The following is a 19,051-nucleotide window of genomic DNA, read 5'->3' as shown; positions in this document are numbered from 1 at the left end:
ATCAAGTGACTCTCATGTGCCTTGCTTTTCCTTGCCTTGGCTTTCTCATCTGTAAAATGGGGATAAAATAGATTATGAGCCTTGTGTGGAATAGGGGCGCATCTGATTAGACATGCGCAGTGGCAAAGATGATGCTTTGACACAGAGAGAAGCTCATTTGAATGTTGTGTCAGGATTAGAACCCAGACCCTTCTGACTTCCAGGCCCGAGCTCTACATGGATGGAAATTAGACATGGTCCCTGACCCTCATGGGGCTGACAATCAAGAATATAAGCAGAGAGAGGGAACTGACATCAGAAACTTAGGAAAATGAAACTGTTAGCCATGGCCTGACACACTGCTCCCTATCTGAGCAGTTATTTCACAGCAAGCAACACCTGTTATGTGAATGAAACAGTTTATTGGGTGGGTCTCCGCAGAGCCTTGTTCCCTGGTGGGGTACAGCTTTCTGCCGACCACCCCCCCGAAACCAAGAGACCCATATGCCCAGTGCCCAGACTCCAGTGGCAAAAAGTGGGACCAGTCCTCTAGACTGTAAGCTCCTTGTGGGCAGGGAACACGCATAATAACTCAGTTTTATTGTACTCTGCCAAGTGCTTAGTACAGTGGTCTGCACACAATAAGCGTTCAATAAATATCATTGATTGATAAGTACGATTGATTGATCAGGAGGCCAGAGCCTCTGCGGGCAAGAAAACCCTTGCCCCATACTTAGTCTCACGTTTTATCACCTGTGGTTTGTGTTTGTGTGAGTACCGCCAAGCGTTGACTGGTGTTGGTCACTTCTTGCTCTGCACACATCAGCCCCTGAGCCAGAGTAGTATGCCCTGGCATGTTATAATCACTTGGCACAACCATTTGAATGAGCTTCTCTCTGTGTCAGAGCATCATCTTTGCCTCTTTGCATGTCTAATCAGATGTGCCCCTATTCCACATAAGGCTCATAACCTGCAGCGTGGCTCAGTGGAAAGAGCCCGGGCTTTGGAGTCAGAGGTCATGAGTTCAAATCCCAACTCCGCCACTTGTCAGCTGTGTGATTTTGGGCAAGTCACTTGACTTCTCTGGGCCTCAGTTCCCTCATCTGTAAAATGGGGATGAAGACTGTGAGCCCCCTGTGGGACAACCTGATCACCTTGTAACCTTCCCAGCGCTTAAAACAGTGCTTTGCACATAGTAAGCACTTAACAAATACCATTATTATTATTATTTTACAGATGAGAAAGCCGAGGCTCAGAGACGTTAACTTATTTGCCCAAGATCACACAGTAGGCCAGTGGCAGAGCTGGAACTCAAACTGATGCATACTGGCTTTTGGTTGTTGTATTTGTTAGGTGGTAATAATAATAACTATGGTATTTAAGTGCTTACTACGTGCCAGGCACCTTGCTAAGCGCTGGGGTGGATAAAAGCAAATCAGGTTGGACGCAGTCTCTGTCCCACGTGAGACTCACACTCTTAATCCCCATTTTACAGATGAGGTAACTGAGGCACAGAGAAGTTAAGCGACTTGCCCAAGGCCGCACAGCAGGCAAGTGGCAGAGCTGGGATTAGAACCCGTGACCTTCTGGCTCCCAGGCCCGTGCTCTATCCATGCTGCTTCCAGAGGGGAAGACTATGTGTGCATCAGTCTGCTGCCTCTGCCAGCTGAGAGAGAGAGAGAGAGAGAGAGAGAGAGAGAGTGTTTGCATGTTTGTGTGTCTCCTCCCTTTTCTTTTTTTTTTCCTCCCCTACTGGTCTTCTACCTGGAAATCCACCCCCTGTCCTGCTGTGCACTTGAGAAAACGTGTTCACCATGTGCTAACAGCCAGGCAGAGTCACCAAAGGAGACTCCACTGTGAGCCCCATATGGGACATGAGACCAAGGGTGTGAGCAGCCCAAACACAGAACACAACCAGGTTTCCTTTTTGTCACATTTCCTCCTCATTGGTAAGCCAAACTCATTATTTATCCATTTTCATGATGAATAATCCATGACTAAAATTTCGGGAACTAAGTTTCCATAGCCTTGACTAATTTCACAATCCACCCAAGAAAATGAGTAGAAATCTTCTAATGGTTTTGAAACAAACTGCAAAGAAAAAAAAGGGTTAAAAGTGGAAATGCAAATGATGGCAATTTTAAACAGGTGACACAATAGTATTTTCTGGTGCTTAAAATAATCATTTTTATCCTTTTTTTCAGTCTCTAAATGGTTTTGCTCTGGTGGTGAGTGCAGAAGGAATGATATTTTATGCATCATCAACTATTGTGGACTATCTGGGCTTTCATCAGGTAAATGAAGCAAAATAAAATCTCGAGGACTCTTCACTGTCATTTACTTTTGTTTACTTTTGTATTAAATGTTTACCACTGTCAATAGTTTAAGAAAGAGAAAACCTCAAATTTTCCAAGTGCCTTTCCACTTACCTTCCATAACAGGGCTCGTGGTCAGTTTTAGTTTGAGGTATTAGGTCTTAATGACTTTTCCCATTTTCTCAGAATTTGGTTGAAAATCCTATCTCCTGTGTACGCATTCCTAGATATTTTTGAATTTCTGATTCCTCTCACCTCCAGGCAGCACTGGTCTGTGGGTGGGTGGACATGGTCCCCCCAGCTGGGGCAGGAGACTGTGTCAACTCCAAGGACCCATGCTCTCCGGAACCCAGGGGGAAAAAAGGACAAGTGGTCAGTCAGTAATATTTATGAAGCACCTACTAAATGCAGAGCACTATATTGTGGAATTGGGAGCGTGCACCAGAAGCTGAACACATGGTGCCTGCCTTCAAGGAATTTCAAATCTAAAAAGGGAGATGAGATGGACATAAATCCCCCTCGTCCCCCTCTCCATCCCCCCCATCTTACCTCCTTCCCTTCCCTACAGCACCTGTATATATGTATATATGTTTGTACATATTTATTACTCTATTTATTTATTTATTTTACTTGTACATATCTATTCTATTTATTTTATTTTGTTAGTATGTTTGGTTTTGTTCTCTGTCTCCCCCTTTTAGACTGTGAGCCCACTGTTGGGTAGGGACTGTCTCTATATGTTGCCAATTTGTACTTCCCAAGCACTTAGTACAGTGCTCTGCACATAGTAAGCGCTCAATAAATATGATTGATGATGATGATAAATGACAGCCTTAAACAAAGAGCGGAGCCAGAGGAATGATGGCAAGGTAACAGAAGTATGGGGGTGTCACGATGAAAAAGCTGAATGAATAATGGAATATACAGTTCAAGGAAGGGCAGACAGGTGGCTGATAAGAGACTATCTCCTCTTAAAAATTGGTAAGTTTAGGGGAGGCTCCAGTCCTGCCAGCTATCATCCGGTGGAGAAATCACCACTTTGGCCCACCTGTGGGGCAAAGGCCGTAGGCAGCTATGGCACCTGTGCCCAAGAAAGGCTTTCTCATGCCCCGGAGCTAACTCCCGCCCCGTCCAGAGGAGGACAGGATGGGACAGACGGGTATGGCCAATCCCAGGGAGTTGGGTAGGGTGCAGGGTGGGCAGTTGCTGCTGTGCTGCTCTACACAACTCAGGACTTGGAGAGAGTGTGGGCCCCTCCCAAAGCACCCTTACTATCAGGATAGGGTGCTCAGGGACCAAGGGAGAGCTAGTCTCACTGAAAGGAGAGATGGACAGAGAGGGAAAGACAGAGAGAAGGAAGAGGGGGAGAGAGAAGGAGAGAGAAAGAAGTTGGTAGAGGCATCAGGAAAATGAAGCAAAGTAGAGAAGAGGCAGGGATTCCCCCAAATCATGTCCCCACCTACTGGCTCCTTTATGCACTTGAGTCTTCCCTGCTCTAAGCACTTAGGAACTCACTCTGTCCCAACCCCTTCCATCAAAGCTCTGATAAACATGTCTTTAAACTCAGTGCCTTCCCCTATCGGTAATTTATTTTAGTGTCTGGGTCCCTGGCTGGACTGGAAGCTCCCTGAGGGCAGGGATTGTGCCTCCTTACTCTATTCTCCTAAGTGTTCAGTACAGTGTTCTGCCTGCGTAATTTATATTGATGTCTGCTTATTTGAATTGATGTCTGTCTCCCTGCCCCTAGACTGTGAGCTCGTTGTGGGCAGGGATTGCTTCTCTTCATTGCTGTATTGTACTTTCCCAAGCACTCAGTAAATAGGATTGAATGAATGAAGGAAGGAAGCATTCAAGAAATTCTATTGCTTGAATGAAACTGGGAAATCTTCCTTATGGTATTCGTTAAGTGCTCTCCAGTTATGCTTAACAAATTTGGCAGCTTCCTGTGTGTTCCTTCCTGGAGAGCATGTATAAATTGGTCAGGCTCCAGGTTGGCCTCAGGTGCCTCGCCCCACCCACCCTGGCCACTAAGAGAAGCAGCGTGGCTCAGTGGAAAGAGTATGGGCTTTGGAGTCAGAGGTCATGGGTTCAAATCCCGGCTCCGCCACTTGTCAGCTGTGTGACTTTGGGCAAGTCACTTAACTTCTCTGTGCCTCAGTTCCCTCATCTGTAAAATGGGGATTAAGACTGTGAGCCCCCCATGGAATAACCTGATCACTTGTAACTTAACCAGCACTTAGAACAGTGCTTTGCACATAGCGCTTAATAAATGCCATTATTATTTCAGCCACCAGTTCTTCAGGTCTGGGGTCACAGCCAGGTGCTAAGAGACTGCCTGACAAGGCAAAGTGCCTGCTCAGAGCACAATCAAGCCTCCAAATTGGAGCCTAGCAAAATGCAGACATGCTGTTCTCTGTGCTGGATATGCCCCAGACACACCATGCCATCACCTCCAGCAAGTCCTTGTCTCCAAACCACACACGTGTGTGTGCTCCAGAGCTCTATTCACACAAACTCCCCACGCTTCACACAAACTCCCCACGCTTTCCTGCCTTCTCTTCCCAGGGCCCGTTCCAGCCAGGGATGAGGAGGAGGGAGAGGCTGTGACAGACCAGGCTAAGCCAGTCACACTAGTAAATATTTTCAGAAATTTCAAGGCCTGGCAACCTGCTTGCTCTTCAGGAGACCCCTCCTGGAGAAAAAGCTATTTTACATAAATTGGAAATCTTTAATCTGATATCATCAACTGGAGCACAACCAGAGGCAGGGAGGAATTGAGCAAGGAACAGGAAGTCTGAAAAGTTAATAAAGACTGAATTCCAGGCAAAAGGCAAGATATGGGAAAGGGCTTGGTGACATTCTCCCACCCAAAGTGCAATTCTCCCTCCCAGACTGCATTCATTCATTCATTCAATCGTATTTATTGAGTGCTTACTGTGTGCAGAGCACCGTACTAAGCGCTTGGGAAGTACCTAAGTGTTTGGAAAGTACAAGCGCAGTGCAGTAGGCTTCTCTGGAGGAGCCCCAGGCAGAACTGCCTCTGACTACACAGGGGCTATACCAGTTTAAAAATGACTAAAGAGTGACACAGGGCCTGAGGATATGGGTTGGGTACCTGATACCAAATTCCTGAGAGTGATTTTTTTTTTTTTTTAAAAAAGAAGCAGTGTGACCTAGTGGAAAGAGCAAGAGCCTGGGAGTCAGAGGACCTGGGTTATAATCCCAGCCCTCCCATTTGCCTGCGGCATGACCTTGGCCAAGTCACTTGACTTCACTGTCCCTCAGTTTCTTCATCTGTAAAATGAGGATTTAATACCTACTCTCCCTCCAACTTAGACTGTGAGTCCCATGTAGGACACACACTGTCTCCAATCTGCACATATTGTATCTATCCCAACACCTAGAACAGCACATAGTAAGTGCTTAACAAATGTTATTATTAATATTATTATTATTATTATTATTGTTTAACTTAACTGTGGGGAACAGCAGGGCCAAGTAAACAAGGAACCGAGAGGAGAGCTGTGGCCAAAAGGCTGGTCTCTGTTATCACAGCCTTGTACAGGCAAGAGTTACTTGTTATCGGCCCTACGGCCTTGCATAGACGGGTGTTATTTGTTACTGGTTTTGAAGGTTATAGAATTGCTGTGTTAGTTATAAATACAGGAACATGGAAAAATACAGAATGTGACTGAAAGATATAAAAGTCTTGCTGCTTAACCCAATAAACGATTTCGTGCTTACCCTAGCCGGAATCCGTGCCTTCATACACCACACTTAACCATGTCCAGTGTTATTTAGCATAGCATAAGGTATTTAAAGGAACAACCTGCCTCCCCCATTACATTGAAAACTCCTCAGGAAAGGCATCACATTTTTCTTTATATTTCCCAAGCTCCTAATACAGTGCTCTCCAGTAGTAGGTGCTCAGAACAGTGCTCTGCACACAGAATGTGCTCAGTCATCCTAGGGATGATTATTCCAATACTGGTAGTAAGTCGCCTCTATCTTCTTTCTTCTCGTCTTTCACCAGTGTCTTATCAACCCGTTCTGTGTCCCCTCTGCACACCATCCATCCATCAGCACTCTAGAATGGAACTCATGGTACCCTAAGGACCCTAAAATGGCACTAATTGTTTATTTCATTAGAATGCATTTAGCTCCTGGAATGCAAAAATGCTCCCATATTGAATGTGGTTACTGGAATATTTAGTTCTTCCTGACAATAGAAATGTAACTATACAGGAAATTGGGCCTTTTCTCATATCCACCCCAATCTTTGCTCCAGTTTTGGTGTGTACCCCCGCTATTCTTAAAATTGTTTTGGTTCGCCGACTACTCCCATCCCGCCCCACCCTGCTTTCCCAGGTTCTGCTCCCCAATTGGGTTAGATCCCTGCATAGTGGATAGAGTATGGATCTGGGAGTCAGAAGGTCATGGGTTCTAATCCCGGCCCTGCACTTGTCTGCTGTGTGACCTTGGGCAAGTCACTTCATTTCTTGGTGCCTCCGTTACCTCATCTGTAAAATGGGGATTGAGATTGTGAGCCCCACATGGGACAGGGACTGTGTCCAACCTGAGTTGCTTGTATCTACCTCAGAGGTTAATACAGTGTCTGGTGCATAGTAAGCGCTTAACAAATACCATTATTATTATTGCTGTTGTTATTATTATTATTATTATTATCATCATCCCTGGGCAGCAGGGTAGTGGGGAAGGGTGCACCAACTGTTGCAAGAGAGAGAAAGAGAGTGTGTGTGTGTGTGTGTGTGTGTCTGCCTGAAACTTGCTTACTATTGCTTACTGTGCACACATATGTATAGGTGTGTATGGGTGCATATGTATTGGCCCTTCAAAGACCTATTGAAGGTACATCTCCTCCAAGAGCCCTCCTTTCCTCTTCTCCCAATCCCTTCTGCATCACCCTGACTTGCTTCCTTTATTCATCCCCCTTCCCAGCCCCACAGCACTTCTGTACATATCTGTAATTTATTCATTTAATATTAATATCTATCTCCCCATCTAGATTGTAAGCTCGTTGTGGACAGGGAATATGTCTGCTTATTGTTATATCATACTCTCCCAAGTGCTTAGTACAGTGTTCTGCACACAGTAAGCACTCAATAAATAAGACTGAATGAAAATGGTCCTTAATATGTGTGTGATTGGGCCTATGTATGGGTGTATCTTTATGTGCCTTTGCATGTGGGTGTATGCTCCTGTTTGTGTATTTGGATGGATGTGTACCTATTTTTGTATGTCTCTTCATTTGTTAATGTGCATCCGGGCGTGAGGAGGGATGTGTGTCACTTTGGCTATGTTTGCATAAGTGTGTTTGTGTCTCAGAGAGAATAGGGTGTGGAAGATTATGAAGAGAGATGAGTAGGGTAGAATCCAGTGAAGATGAAGATGGCTGGGCTTTCCCCAGATGCTTGGGAAAAAGTAAGACTTGTCCATGTTATTATTCATAAAAAATAACAATATTGTGACCTTGGGCAAGTCACTTCCCTTCTCTGTGCCTCAATTGCCTCATCTGGAAAATAGGGATTAAGGTTGTGAGCCCCATGTGGGATAGGGACTGTGTCAAACCTCATTATCTTGTACCTACCCCAGTGTTTAGAACAGTGCCTATTAAATGCTTAACAAATAGCCTTAAAGAAAAGTGGAAAGGAGGTCAGTGACATTATCAGATCCCCCTTCCGACAGCCCCTGGGATACTCAATAAGCCCTGTTGGGTCTGGTTTAGGCGGGGTCCAGATGGCAGCTTTAACAAACAGAAAGGACTGCTTTCCTGGGAAGGAACACGTGGCTTTGTGCCAGCCCCCCCTGAACAGGGAGCAAGGAAACTCTCCAAGCCCAGGGTAGCCTCCAAGCCAGGTACCCACCTGCCCCACAACCAGGCCAATGCCTGCCTGCCTTCCTGCCTCAGATTTTCCAGGATTGGGCTTTTTGACAAATTGGCTTCTCAGACCAAGGGTTTGGCAGGGGACAGGATGTATTACCAAGCAATCTGACCATTTCAGATGGATGATATTTGTTTTATCTCTCCATTAAACTCCAAACCTAATGGCTTTTTTTGTGAAGGTTTTAGATCCTTGGATTTTTATAGCTAGTGACAAATGAGATAAATCAAGGGATTTTCTTTAATGAATAGCTAAAATATTACCACATCATCACAACTGTTTATTCAACTCACGACTACATACCCTGCACTGTTTTTGGTCCCTGGAAGTTACAATGAAGGAATTGAGGCTCACCCTGGCTCTCAGGGAGTTTGCAAATTCAAATCGGGGCAGGGGAGTGCACTCAGTGAGTCACAGTTCGATGACCAAAATTAAATTGCGAGAACAACAATATCAAATATTCCTTGTGACAATTATTTCAGACGGACGTAATGCACCAGAACATATATGATTACATCCACGTGGATGACCGTCAGGATTTCTGCAGACAGCTTCATTGGGCCATGAATCCCCCACAGCTGGCATTTGGGCAGCCACTTCCGACAGAAACAGGTGAGTGTGATGAGAGATGTGATCTGTTCTGCTGTAACCTGGGTTTTCATTATACGTTTTCGATATAACACAATGGGTGTATTAAGGAATCCTCTTCTCACTACATAAATCTGTTCTAGGTATCTCACACCCTACGGTTGGCACAGTTAGGCTTAGTGTAGGAAGAAATGGTTGTGTACATGTGCGTGGTTTTGATGAAGTTGTGATGCTATGACACTTCTTACTGTACTGTGAGGTCCTTTTTGTTATTGCAGCTTTACAAGATTTAATAGAGTAAAATTACCCTGAAGACTAGATGTAAAACATTGTTAAGCTGGACAAAAAAAAGGGAGAAATCTGTGTAGCAAATAAGACTTGTCCCATGCTATGCAAATCTTATGTTATTATTATATATGATTATTCATATGTTCAAACCTACATTCTAGTTCCTTGATTCCTATTGAATCAATGGTTATTCGATGACAATCTCCCCCAAACACGAGATTCTTCAAGGATGCAACCACCGCGTTAGAGCAGAAATGGCTGTGTCGTAACATAGCCCACGGGTCATAGCCCTTCTCTGCTTCTAAATCCAGACGTGCTGGTGCCCCAACCAATGTTGCTGAAAATTGCACCATGATAATAATAATAATAATAATAGCATTTATTATGTGCTTACTATGTGCAAAGCACTGTTCTAAGCACTGCGGAGGTAACAAGGTGATCAGGTTGTCCCACGGGGGAATCACAGTCTTCATCCCCATTTTACAGATGAGGGAACTGAGGCACAGAGAAGTTAAGTGACTTGCCCAAAGTCACACAGCTGACAATTGGCGGAGCTGGGATTTGAACCCATGACTTCTGACTCCAAAGCCCATGCTCTTTCCATTGAGCCACGCTGCTTCTCACCATAGCCACCCCCATGCACCTCTCCCAGCAGCAATCTCCGGCCAGGCCGGTGGGAGGTGGGGAGGAGAGTCGAGTGGGACAGTGGAGTACACCTTTGGGGTTCAGCGGGGGCATCTCTTCTATCTGACCTGTTCTCCTTTCTACCTAGACTGTGAGCCCCATGTGGGACAGGGACTATGTCCAATTTGATTATCTCGAATCTATCCCAGTGCTTAATAGAATTCTTGGCATATAATATAATCATTATTCTCTGAGCCAGTGTGAAATCCCTTCTTGAGAGCAAAAGCCCCAGACGCTCTCCGCTGGATGATCAAGATGGGGCTTTTGTTCAAGTTGCCTTGCGGATAGATCTGCTCTGGCCTGCTAGTAACCGAACAGTTGAAACCCGGGAAAAATATCACAGATATGGACCCCAACCCTCAGCCTCCCAAGATCCCCAGCCCCAGAATCTCTGATCTCCCCCAGCCCCTCTCAACCTTCCCCAACTATCCAGCTAAACCATGTGTAGCTGGGTGGCTCTGGATAGCCATACCTGCCTCTGAGTTTCTGTCTGTGTGAGCCTGAGTCTCTGTGATGGGGATCTCTGTAGATCTGGGGTTTCCGGAACATCATTCGTTGGCATCTTGGGGGAGTCGTTCATTGCCATGCCACCAGAAAGACATGGCCACGTCTTAGGTGGACTGCTAGCAGAGAGATGCCACTTCCATTTTTCCTGCATCCTTGGTAGCTCCAGTTGGGACAAACCACTTTTGTCCTTTCCCCCAGAGCTGAACTAAAGAGTTGTCGTGCATGTAGGTGGATCTGCCCTAGCCCCTGGCTGCATTTGAAGCAGCAGTTGGTTACGTCTGCAGCTCTAGCCCTGACTAGCTGGAGGAGTTCCACTTCTTATTCTTTTTGTACCCTTTTTTAGTTCTTTAAAGCGTATTTCTCCCAAAAAGGGCTCAGGCCTCTAGAGGCAATTCTGGATCCATTCTTCCAATAGTGCCCTGGATTCTCCTGTTCCTGTCTCATCTGGTTCGTGATCTTATCTCCGAAGCATCATCCCGTTCCCTCTCCCTTCCCCTCATCTGCACCTCACCCCTTCATGCTGTCCCTTTCTTCTGTCTTCATCTCTGCCCAGTTTCCTATGCTGTTTCCCAACCAGGACTCCATCATGTCTCTCTACCCAGCTCTTTTTGGAGCATCTTGGAGCTGTCTCCTGGAGACAGCTAGTGATGGAATTACACAGCTGGGTATTCATCGACTATTGGAAACTGCCCTGTGTCTCTGGTGGAAATCCCATTCTCTCCCAGGAACTAACAGCATGGCCTTTGATGAGTCACTTAGACTCTCTGGGTCTCAATACAGTGGGGATTGAGGGTCCTTACACCTCCTTTAATTTCCAGGAGCTGTGGGGGGACATTTTATGTACTACCTAGAAAAGAACCCTGAGTGGGGAGGGACAGTCACTTAAACATGACCAATTTCACCGTAGGGACAAATTTAGCCGTGGCAACATCAACCAGCCACCTCTAGCTTATGAACTAGAGGGTGGTATCCCAAGCCAATCTGCCAGACAGAAAGCTGGCCTCTTTCCAATCTCTATGACCTCTTTGGGTCCTAGGCAATTTCTCTTGCCGCCTGCCAATTTCTCTTTCCGGTCACCCACCCACAGACACACTGCCTGCCTCTGTTCCCTTGCTGGCAGGGCCACCTCAGGGTGCAGGATCTGGAGTGGAAGTCCCAGACACTTAAGTGATGTGTGGGCCAATGGGGGTTCCTCAGCAGAAGCCACAGAGAAAAGGCCCAGAGCAGTGGCCTGGGCAGCAGTGGCCACCAGAGACCTGCTGGCACCCCCTCCCCTTCCTTGAAGGGCTGAAAAACAAGAGTCGTTTCCAAAGCCTCTTGGTTGGGCCTTGAGCTGGGTGACCGTTCTCGCAGTTGGAGTTTCGATTCTCCACTGCTCCAGACACCAATTGTTCCACCTTGTTGTCGGCAGGAGAAGACTGTATTCTCAGTAAGCTGCTCAAGGCCCAGGAGTGTAACAGCACGCCAACGGAGTACTCGGTGTTTCTAACCCGCTGTTTCATCTGCCGGGTCCGCTGCCTCCTGGACAGCACCTCTGGCTTCCTGGTAAGTAAACTCTTGTTGGTGGGGGGAAAGCTGGGACTGGACAATCAATTCCAATGACTGACTTTTCTGGGGGTTCTGGAAATTCTATTCATAGTGGGGTCAAGGTCCATCTCCTTTTCTGCATATTGAGAGAGTATAAAAATAATAATAATAATAATGACAATATAATGATCATCCCACTGTTACCACTCTTGTTTCAGGAGGTTGAAAGTACTTTCTTTCCATTAAACATACAAGTCCAGCCTCCACCTCTGTCTTTACCTCAGTTCCAACAGGGTCTTAATCCTCTACATTTTTGTCAGGCAGCTTACAATTGAGGCTGCCCACTTTTCATTTTGAGTTATGGGGGTAGAACTCCAAGGGGGTAGAGCATTAGGGTAGGGCTTTGGGTGGGGTGGAGGGAGAGAGGTGAGGAAAGAGAGACAGACAGAGAGAAAGAGAGAGAAGAAGGAAACTGGAAAGCAGCATGGCCTAGCAGAGAGAGCACAGGCCTGGGAGTCAGAAGATCTGGGTTCTAATCCCGGCTCCACCACTTACCTGCTGTGTGACCTTGGGCAAGTCACTTAACTTCTCTGTGCCTAAGTTTCCTCATCTGTAAAAGGAAGACTCATTGCCTGTTCTCCTTCCTACTTAGTATGGGACCTCCAATGTGGGACCTGATTACCTGTGTCCGATCTGATTATCTTCTATCTACCCTAGCACTTAAGGCAGTGCTTACCGTATAGTAAGAGTTTAACAAATATTATTATTATTGCTATTATTAGGAAAGAAAAGGTGCTACCAGATGGTTCACCTCTTCTTCCATTGATCTTTTTGGGTCTCTGCTGGGCACTGGGGTGAGTTACGGGTGCAGGAGCTGGAGGAATTGCCATGTCCAGCCCTTGCAAGAACCAGGAAAGCAGGAACGTCATCATCCTCCTCTTCCATCCCCATCACTTAGTTCATCTGCTAGGCCAAGCCGGAGCCAAATCCCCTTCTCGGGGTACTGTCCAGGTGGGGCTCTGCTGGCCAGCTTTCAGTGATGCCGCCACTGCTTCCTTCTGACAACCGACATGAAGGTGAGACGGTGGCGATGGCTCACCCCCGACAGGTCCCTGGGCCAGGGGCCACATCTTTGTGTCAGTTGGCGAAGAATGGAACTCCCATTCTGAACTTTTTTTCCAGCTCTATTGGGTAGGGAAGAGTAGTCCAAAAAGCTGTAGAGGCAAAGTTAATTGAGTTGTCCAAATGACGGCAAGATTGTATGAGCCATGGTCCCTATCTCCTCTAAGATTTAGGCACCTATGCCTGTGATGCACTGGCCAAGGTGCCCAGGTCTAGCATATTTGGAAAAGGGATTTTCTGAGATTTCTGCACGCAGTGAGACTGATCGCAGGCTTTTCCATCCTTGTTCTAGGCATGAGAGGCAGCATGGCAGGGCCCAGATTCCAGGGATTCCTGGACAGTAGCTGTCGATCAGATAGATAGTCATTTTCCATATTTGAAGAAGACACTGCTGACTATGAAATTCACGTGTTTGCGTGTGTGTGTGTGTGTTTATGAAAAGGCCAATAGAGGACCCACAGTTCTAGCCATATTTTATACACCAAAAGACTGTTCCTTGTTGTGGTGTTATATCTAATACTTGCAGTGCCTGGCATTGTTTTCTCTTTTTTCTCATCTCTCATTCCTTACATGCCTTTCGATCAAAGAAAGCCACTCCCTCTTCGATGGCTGTGCAACATGCTAGGCTATCTACTGCAGTCTCCTGCTGGGATGCAGCATTGTCCGAAACTTTATTTTATCGTGTCCCTGAAACATTTCTTCTGACCTCCTTACTTTCAGTTTCCCCATTTCAGCTCTTCATACGGCAGCTATTTGGTTATACTGCTGTCATTTATTCTCCACAGGTGTCCAACCCAGCTTAACTGGGTTAAGGTGACCACAGCTAGGACACGGACTGCATTCCAAAACTTCATCGTTGGTGATCTTGTCTAGCCATTTGATATTGAGTAGGGCCCGTGATCCAGTTGTGGCACCAGTGTGTGTGTGGTCTGGGTTTCCCAACTGGAGAGAAGGTTGGCCACGCTACAGTCCTTTAGATTTTAGTTTGGTCTGGACCCAGATACTCTTTTGCCACCACACTCTGTTTGACCAGCTATAATCAGCAGGCCTCTGTTTGGCTACTGTAGCCTGACTGCTGTAGACTGGCTCTGTGTCCTATCTCCGTTGGCCAGCTCTCAGAAGATTTTTAAAAGCCAAACTTTTCTGGCCTATCAGATTGGACTGTCTCTAGTCATTCTCCACCACGGAGGGCTCATCCGTCTCTTTTCATCCCCAGATCTCTGAGAGAAATGTCAAGCTCTGAGAGCTTGAGTGTGCTCAATACTTTATTCAGGGGAGTCAGGCTGCCACTAGCCTGAAGCAGTAAGTTATATTGTGAAAGGAATCTTATTTTCGCTCCTCTCAGTAGAAACAAACTTCATGTCTTGGGATACAGAGTGTGTCTAGATAAATGCTTCCATTGTATCCTCCCTGGTTTATCCATTTTCTCCAGGAGGGGTACTAGGCCTCTTGGAAGAACCATGTGATGATCCCTCAATCAGTCGTGTTTATTGAATGCTTATTGTGTGCAGAGCACTGTACTAAGCACTTAGGGAGAGTACAGTATAACAGAGTTGGTAGACACGTTCCTTCCCCACAAGGAGCTTACAGTCTAGAGGACTAGACTGAATATGCATCCTCATGATTGGCGCTAGAGACCTGCATGGTGACTACTGTACTGTGAACACTGGTCCACGTAAACTCATTATGGCAGGGAAAGTGTCTGCTAATTCTGTTGTGCTGTGCTCTCTTAAGCACTTAGTACAGTGCTCTGCACATAGTAAGTGCTCAATAATGATTGAGTCATTGATCCCTCACCCTTACATGTCTGCTTCCCAAGCCTGACTCACATTTGTGAACCGTCACAACCCAATTTGAGACGTACAAATCCATAATGAGACTAGGAACCTTCCCCGCTGCCCCTTTTTCTTCCTCTTCTCCCTCCCGGCCCCCCAGGAGGTCAGCAGAGACCTTCATTAGAACACTTTTGGGGCAAGACCACTGTTGGAAGACAAGATGGAGCTTAGAAATGATTGGACCTGACAGTCCCTCCCCTCCCAAATCTGCATTTCTCCTGATGTGGGGCAGAACTTTGGTGGAACTGGGACTTCCTGGGAGATGTCTAACTGGAGAGACCAAATCTAACTACATCAGTTACCTGTTTACTCCCCTACAAAGATGAAATGAGTAATTGCTGACCGTTCATCACGCATGTAAGTATTTTATCCATCATTCAATCATATTTATTGAGTGCTTACTGTGTCCCAAGCATTTAGTAAGTGCTCTGCACACAGTAAGTGCTCCGTAAATATGATTGAATGAATGAATGAGAGTACATTATAACAGTATAACAGTGTTGGTAGGCACATTCCCTGCCTTCTCTGTATCAGTCAATGGTAGAATAATAAGTGCTTAGTACAGTGCTTATCAGGCAAAAACTCCTCACCCTCGGCTTCAAGGATCTCCATCACCTCGCCTCCTCCTACCTAACCTCCCTTCTCTCCTTCTACAGCCCAGCCCGCACCCTCCGCTCCTCTGCCGCTAATCTCCTCACTGTGCCTCGTTCTCGCCTGTCCCGCCATCGACCCCCGGCCAACGTCATCCCCCTGGCCTGGAATGCCCTCCCTCCGCACATCTGCCAAGCTAGCTCTCTTCCTCCCTTCAAAGCCCTACTGAGAGCTCACCTCCTCCAGGAGGCCTTCCCAGACGGATCCCCCTCCTTTCTCTCCCCCTCCTCCCCCTCCCCATCCCCGCCGCGTTACCTCCTTCCCCTCCCCACAGCACCTGTATATATGTATATATGTTTGTACGTATTTATTACTCTATCTTTTTATTTTATTTGTACATATTTATTTAAGCACTTAGTACAGTGCTCTGCACATAGTAAGCACTCAATAAATATGATTGATGATATTTATTCTATTTATTTTAATTTGTTAATATGTTTTGTTTTGTTGTCTATCTCCCCCTTCTAGACTGTGAGCCCGCTGTTGGGTAGGGACCGTTTCTATATGTTGCCAACTTGTACTTCCCAAGCGCTTAGTACAGTGCTCTGCACACAGTAAGCGCTCAATAAATACAATTGAATGAATGAATGAATACAGTGCTCTGCACACAGTAAGCACTCAATAAATATGATTGAATGAATACCATTCTAGACTAATAATGGCATATGTTAAGCACTTACCATGTGCAAGGCACTGTACTAAGCACTAGGGTGAATACAAACAAATCAGGTTGAATGCAGTCCCTCTCCCACACAAGGCTCACAGTCACAATCCCCAATTTTACAGATAAGGTAACTGAGGCACAGAGAAGTGAAGTGATTTCCCCAAGGTCACACAGCAGACAAGTGGTCAATCCACTGGGCTTTGCTGCTTCTCAGTGGTAGAAACTTAATTACCCACCCAGATCCACAACTCCCTACCAATACCTTCAAGGTGAGTCAACCTGGGGAGAGGGGAGACTTAAGACTAATTGGAATTACTTCATTGGAAATTAAATGTGTACGTTCCCTTTGTCGTCCCTTCCCACACCCACCCTAGTCATGTCCACCCTTCTGCTTTACCCTCTTGCATGAATGCTCTAGTTCACCAGTCAGAGGGAACCCCTGAGGTCAAAGAAAACTGCTTCCTCTTTTCCTTCTATCCTTTCTGGAAGGCGAATCCCTTTGGATTTGACTGACTACCAAGGACATTTTGTCAGATTGCTGGTTAACAGAAAGGAATTAAGGCTTTGGAGGGGCTCTAAGGGATGACAGAAACAGAGGAGGGAGAAAGGAATGTGAGGAACAAAGATATAAAGGGGAGAATCGAGAGGGAGAGGGGAAATGGGAGAGGAAAGAAAGAGAACACTCCTCCTCTGCTGCCTCACTACTGCCCAAGCCCCAGCCACGGCTCAGCCCAGCAAGGGCCAAATTTCCTGAGCTACTGCCAACTGGAGAGGGGGAGCAGAGGAAGCAAGCTCAGGAGCAGCCCGGGTGCTGGGCAGATCGCCTTGTGGGTTTTACAGAGCCGCTGCCTCTCAGCGACTCCTGAGTCCAGTCTCCCACATCAGCCCTGGGAAACTTGCCGAAGGGTAGGCCCAAGGGACAATCACCTGATTTCCACGGTGATTTCCACCGGCTGATGAGGAACCCTCCACTAGTTGTCCTCTGATGGTGGACCTGGTTCAGTCTTGATAAGGAGGTGGAGCGGAGCTGGGTTTTATGTACCTCAGTGGGGGCTCTGCTAGCTTCACATATCTATGTAAGAAGGAGATTGTAGGGTTGCCCCCTGTTCCTCCCCCTCCTCCTTCCCTCACCCCCAATGATCTGGCCTCCTACTTCATTAACAAAATTAAATCCATCAGGTCCGACCTCCCCAAAGTCTCTTTCCCCCTTTCTCCAACCCCCCGGCTCTCAACACTCTCTGCTACTCTCCCATCCTTCCCAGCGGTATCCTCAGAGGAGCTCTCCTCCCTCCTCTCAAGTGCTACTCCGGCCACCTGTGCTTCTGACCCCATCCCCTCTCATCTCATGAAATCTCTCGCTCCATCCCTTCTCCCCTCCTTAACTTCCATCTTCAACCACTCACTCTCCACTGGTTCCTTCCCTTCTGCCTTCAAACATGCCCATGTCTCTCCCATCCTAAAAAAACCCTCTCTTGACCCCACCTCACCTTCTAGTTATCATCCCATATCCCTCCTACCATTCCTTTCCAAACTCCTTGAACAAGTTGTCTACACGCGCTGCCTAGAATTCCTCAACAACAACTCTCTCCTCGACCCCCTCCAGTCTGGCTTCCGTCCCCTTCACTCCACGGAAACTGCCCTCTCAAAGGTCACCAATGACCTCCTGCTTGCCAAATCCAGCGGCTCATACACTGCCCTAATCCTCCTCGACCTCTCAGCTGCCTTTGACACTGTGGACCACCCCCTTCTCCTCAACACGCTACCTGACCTTGGCTTCACAGACTCCGTCCTCTCCTGGTTCTCCTCTTATCTCTCCGGTCGTTCTTTCTCAGTCTCTTTTGCAGGCTCCTCCTCCCCCTCCCATCCTCTTACTGTGGGGGTTCCCCAAGGTTCAGTGCTTGGTCCCCTTCTGTTCTCAATCTACACGCATTCCCTTGGTGACCTCATTCGCTCCCAAGGCTTCAACTATCATCTCTACGCTGATGACACCCAGATCTACATCTCTGCCCCTGCTCTCTCCCCCTCTCTCCAGGCTCGCATCTCCTCCTGCCTTCAGGACATCTCCATCTGGATGTCTGCCCGCCACCTAAAGCTCAACATGTCGAAGACTGAACTCCTTGTCTTCCCTCCCAAACCTTGTCCTCTCCCTGACTTTCCCATCTCTGTTGACGGCACTACCATCCTTCCTGCCTCACAAGCCCGCAACCTTGGTGTCATCCTGGACTCAGCTCTCTCATTCACCCCTCACATCCAAGCCGTCACCAAAACCTGCCGGTCTCAGCTCCGCAACATTGCCAAGATCCGCCCTTTCCTCTCCATCCCAACCGCTACCCTGCTCATTCAAGCTCTCATCCTATCCCGTCTGGACTACTGCACCAGCCTTCTCTCTGATCTCCCATCCTCGTGTCTCTCTCCACTTCAATCCATACTTCATGCTGCTGCCCAGATTATCTTTGTCCAGAAACGCTCTGGGCATATTACTCCCCTCCTCAAAAACCTCCAATGGCTACCAATCAATCTGCGCATCAAACAGAAACTCCTCACCCTGGGCTTCAAGGCTGTCCATCACCTCACCCCCTCCTACCTCACCTCCCTTCTCTCCTTCTACTGCCCAGCCCGCACCCTCCGCTCCTCCGCCGCTAATCTCCTCACCGTACCTCGTTCTCGCCTGTCCCGCCATCGACCCCCAGCCCACGTCATCCCCCGGGCCTGGAATGCCCTCCCTCTGCCCATCCGCCAAGCTAGCTCTCTTCCTCCCTTCAAGGCCCTGCTGAGAGCTCACCTCCTCCAGGAGGCCTTCCCAGATTGAGCCCTTTCCTTCCTCTCCCCCTCTTCCCCCTCTCCATCCCCCCATCCTACCTCCTTCCCTTTCCCACAGCACCTGTATATATGTATATATGGTTGTACATATTTATTACTCTATTTATTTATTTATTTATTTTACTTGTACATATCTATCCTATTTATTTTATTTTGTTGGTATGTTTG

The 19,051-nt window shown here is 47.1% G+C and overlaps 1 protein-coding gene across 1 annotated transcript in view; it reads left to right on the top strand.

The window, feature by feature from the left end:
• The window catches only part of AHRR (aryl-hydrocarbon receptor repressor), a 124,388-nt gene that overhangs the window by 93,114 nt on the left and 12,223 nt on the right, over nucleotides 1-19,051 (top strand). The window contains exons 5-7 of the mRNA XM_038770721.1: nucleotides 2,184-2,273; nucleotides 8,680-8,809; nucleotides 11,676-11,809. Of these exons, the coding sequence (XP_038626649.1) occupies nucleotides 2,184-2,273; nucleotides 8,680-8,809; nucleotides 11,676-11,809 (354 nt within the window). The remainder of the gene's footprint in view (nucleotides 1-2,183; nucleotides 2,274-8,679; nucleotides 8,810-11,675; nucleotides 11,810-19,051) is intronic.

Source organism: Tachyglossus aculeatus, chromosome X2 (assembly GCF_015852505.1).
Source record: "Tachyglossus aculeatus isolate mTacAcu1 chromosome X2, mTacAcu1.pri, whole genome shotgun sequence".
NCBI classification, from domain to species: Eukaryota; Metazoa; Chordata; class Mammalia; order Monotremata; family Tachyglossidae; genus Tachyglossus; species Tachyglossus aculeatus.
Note: the sequence above shows the minus strand (reverse complement) of the source record. Positions and strands in the feature narration are given on the sequence as shown.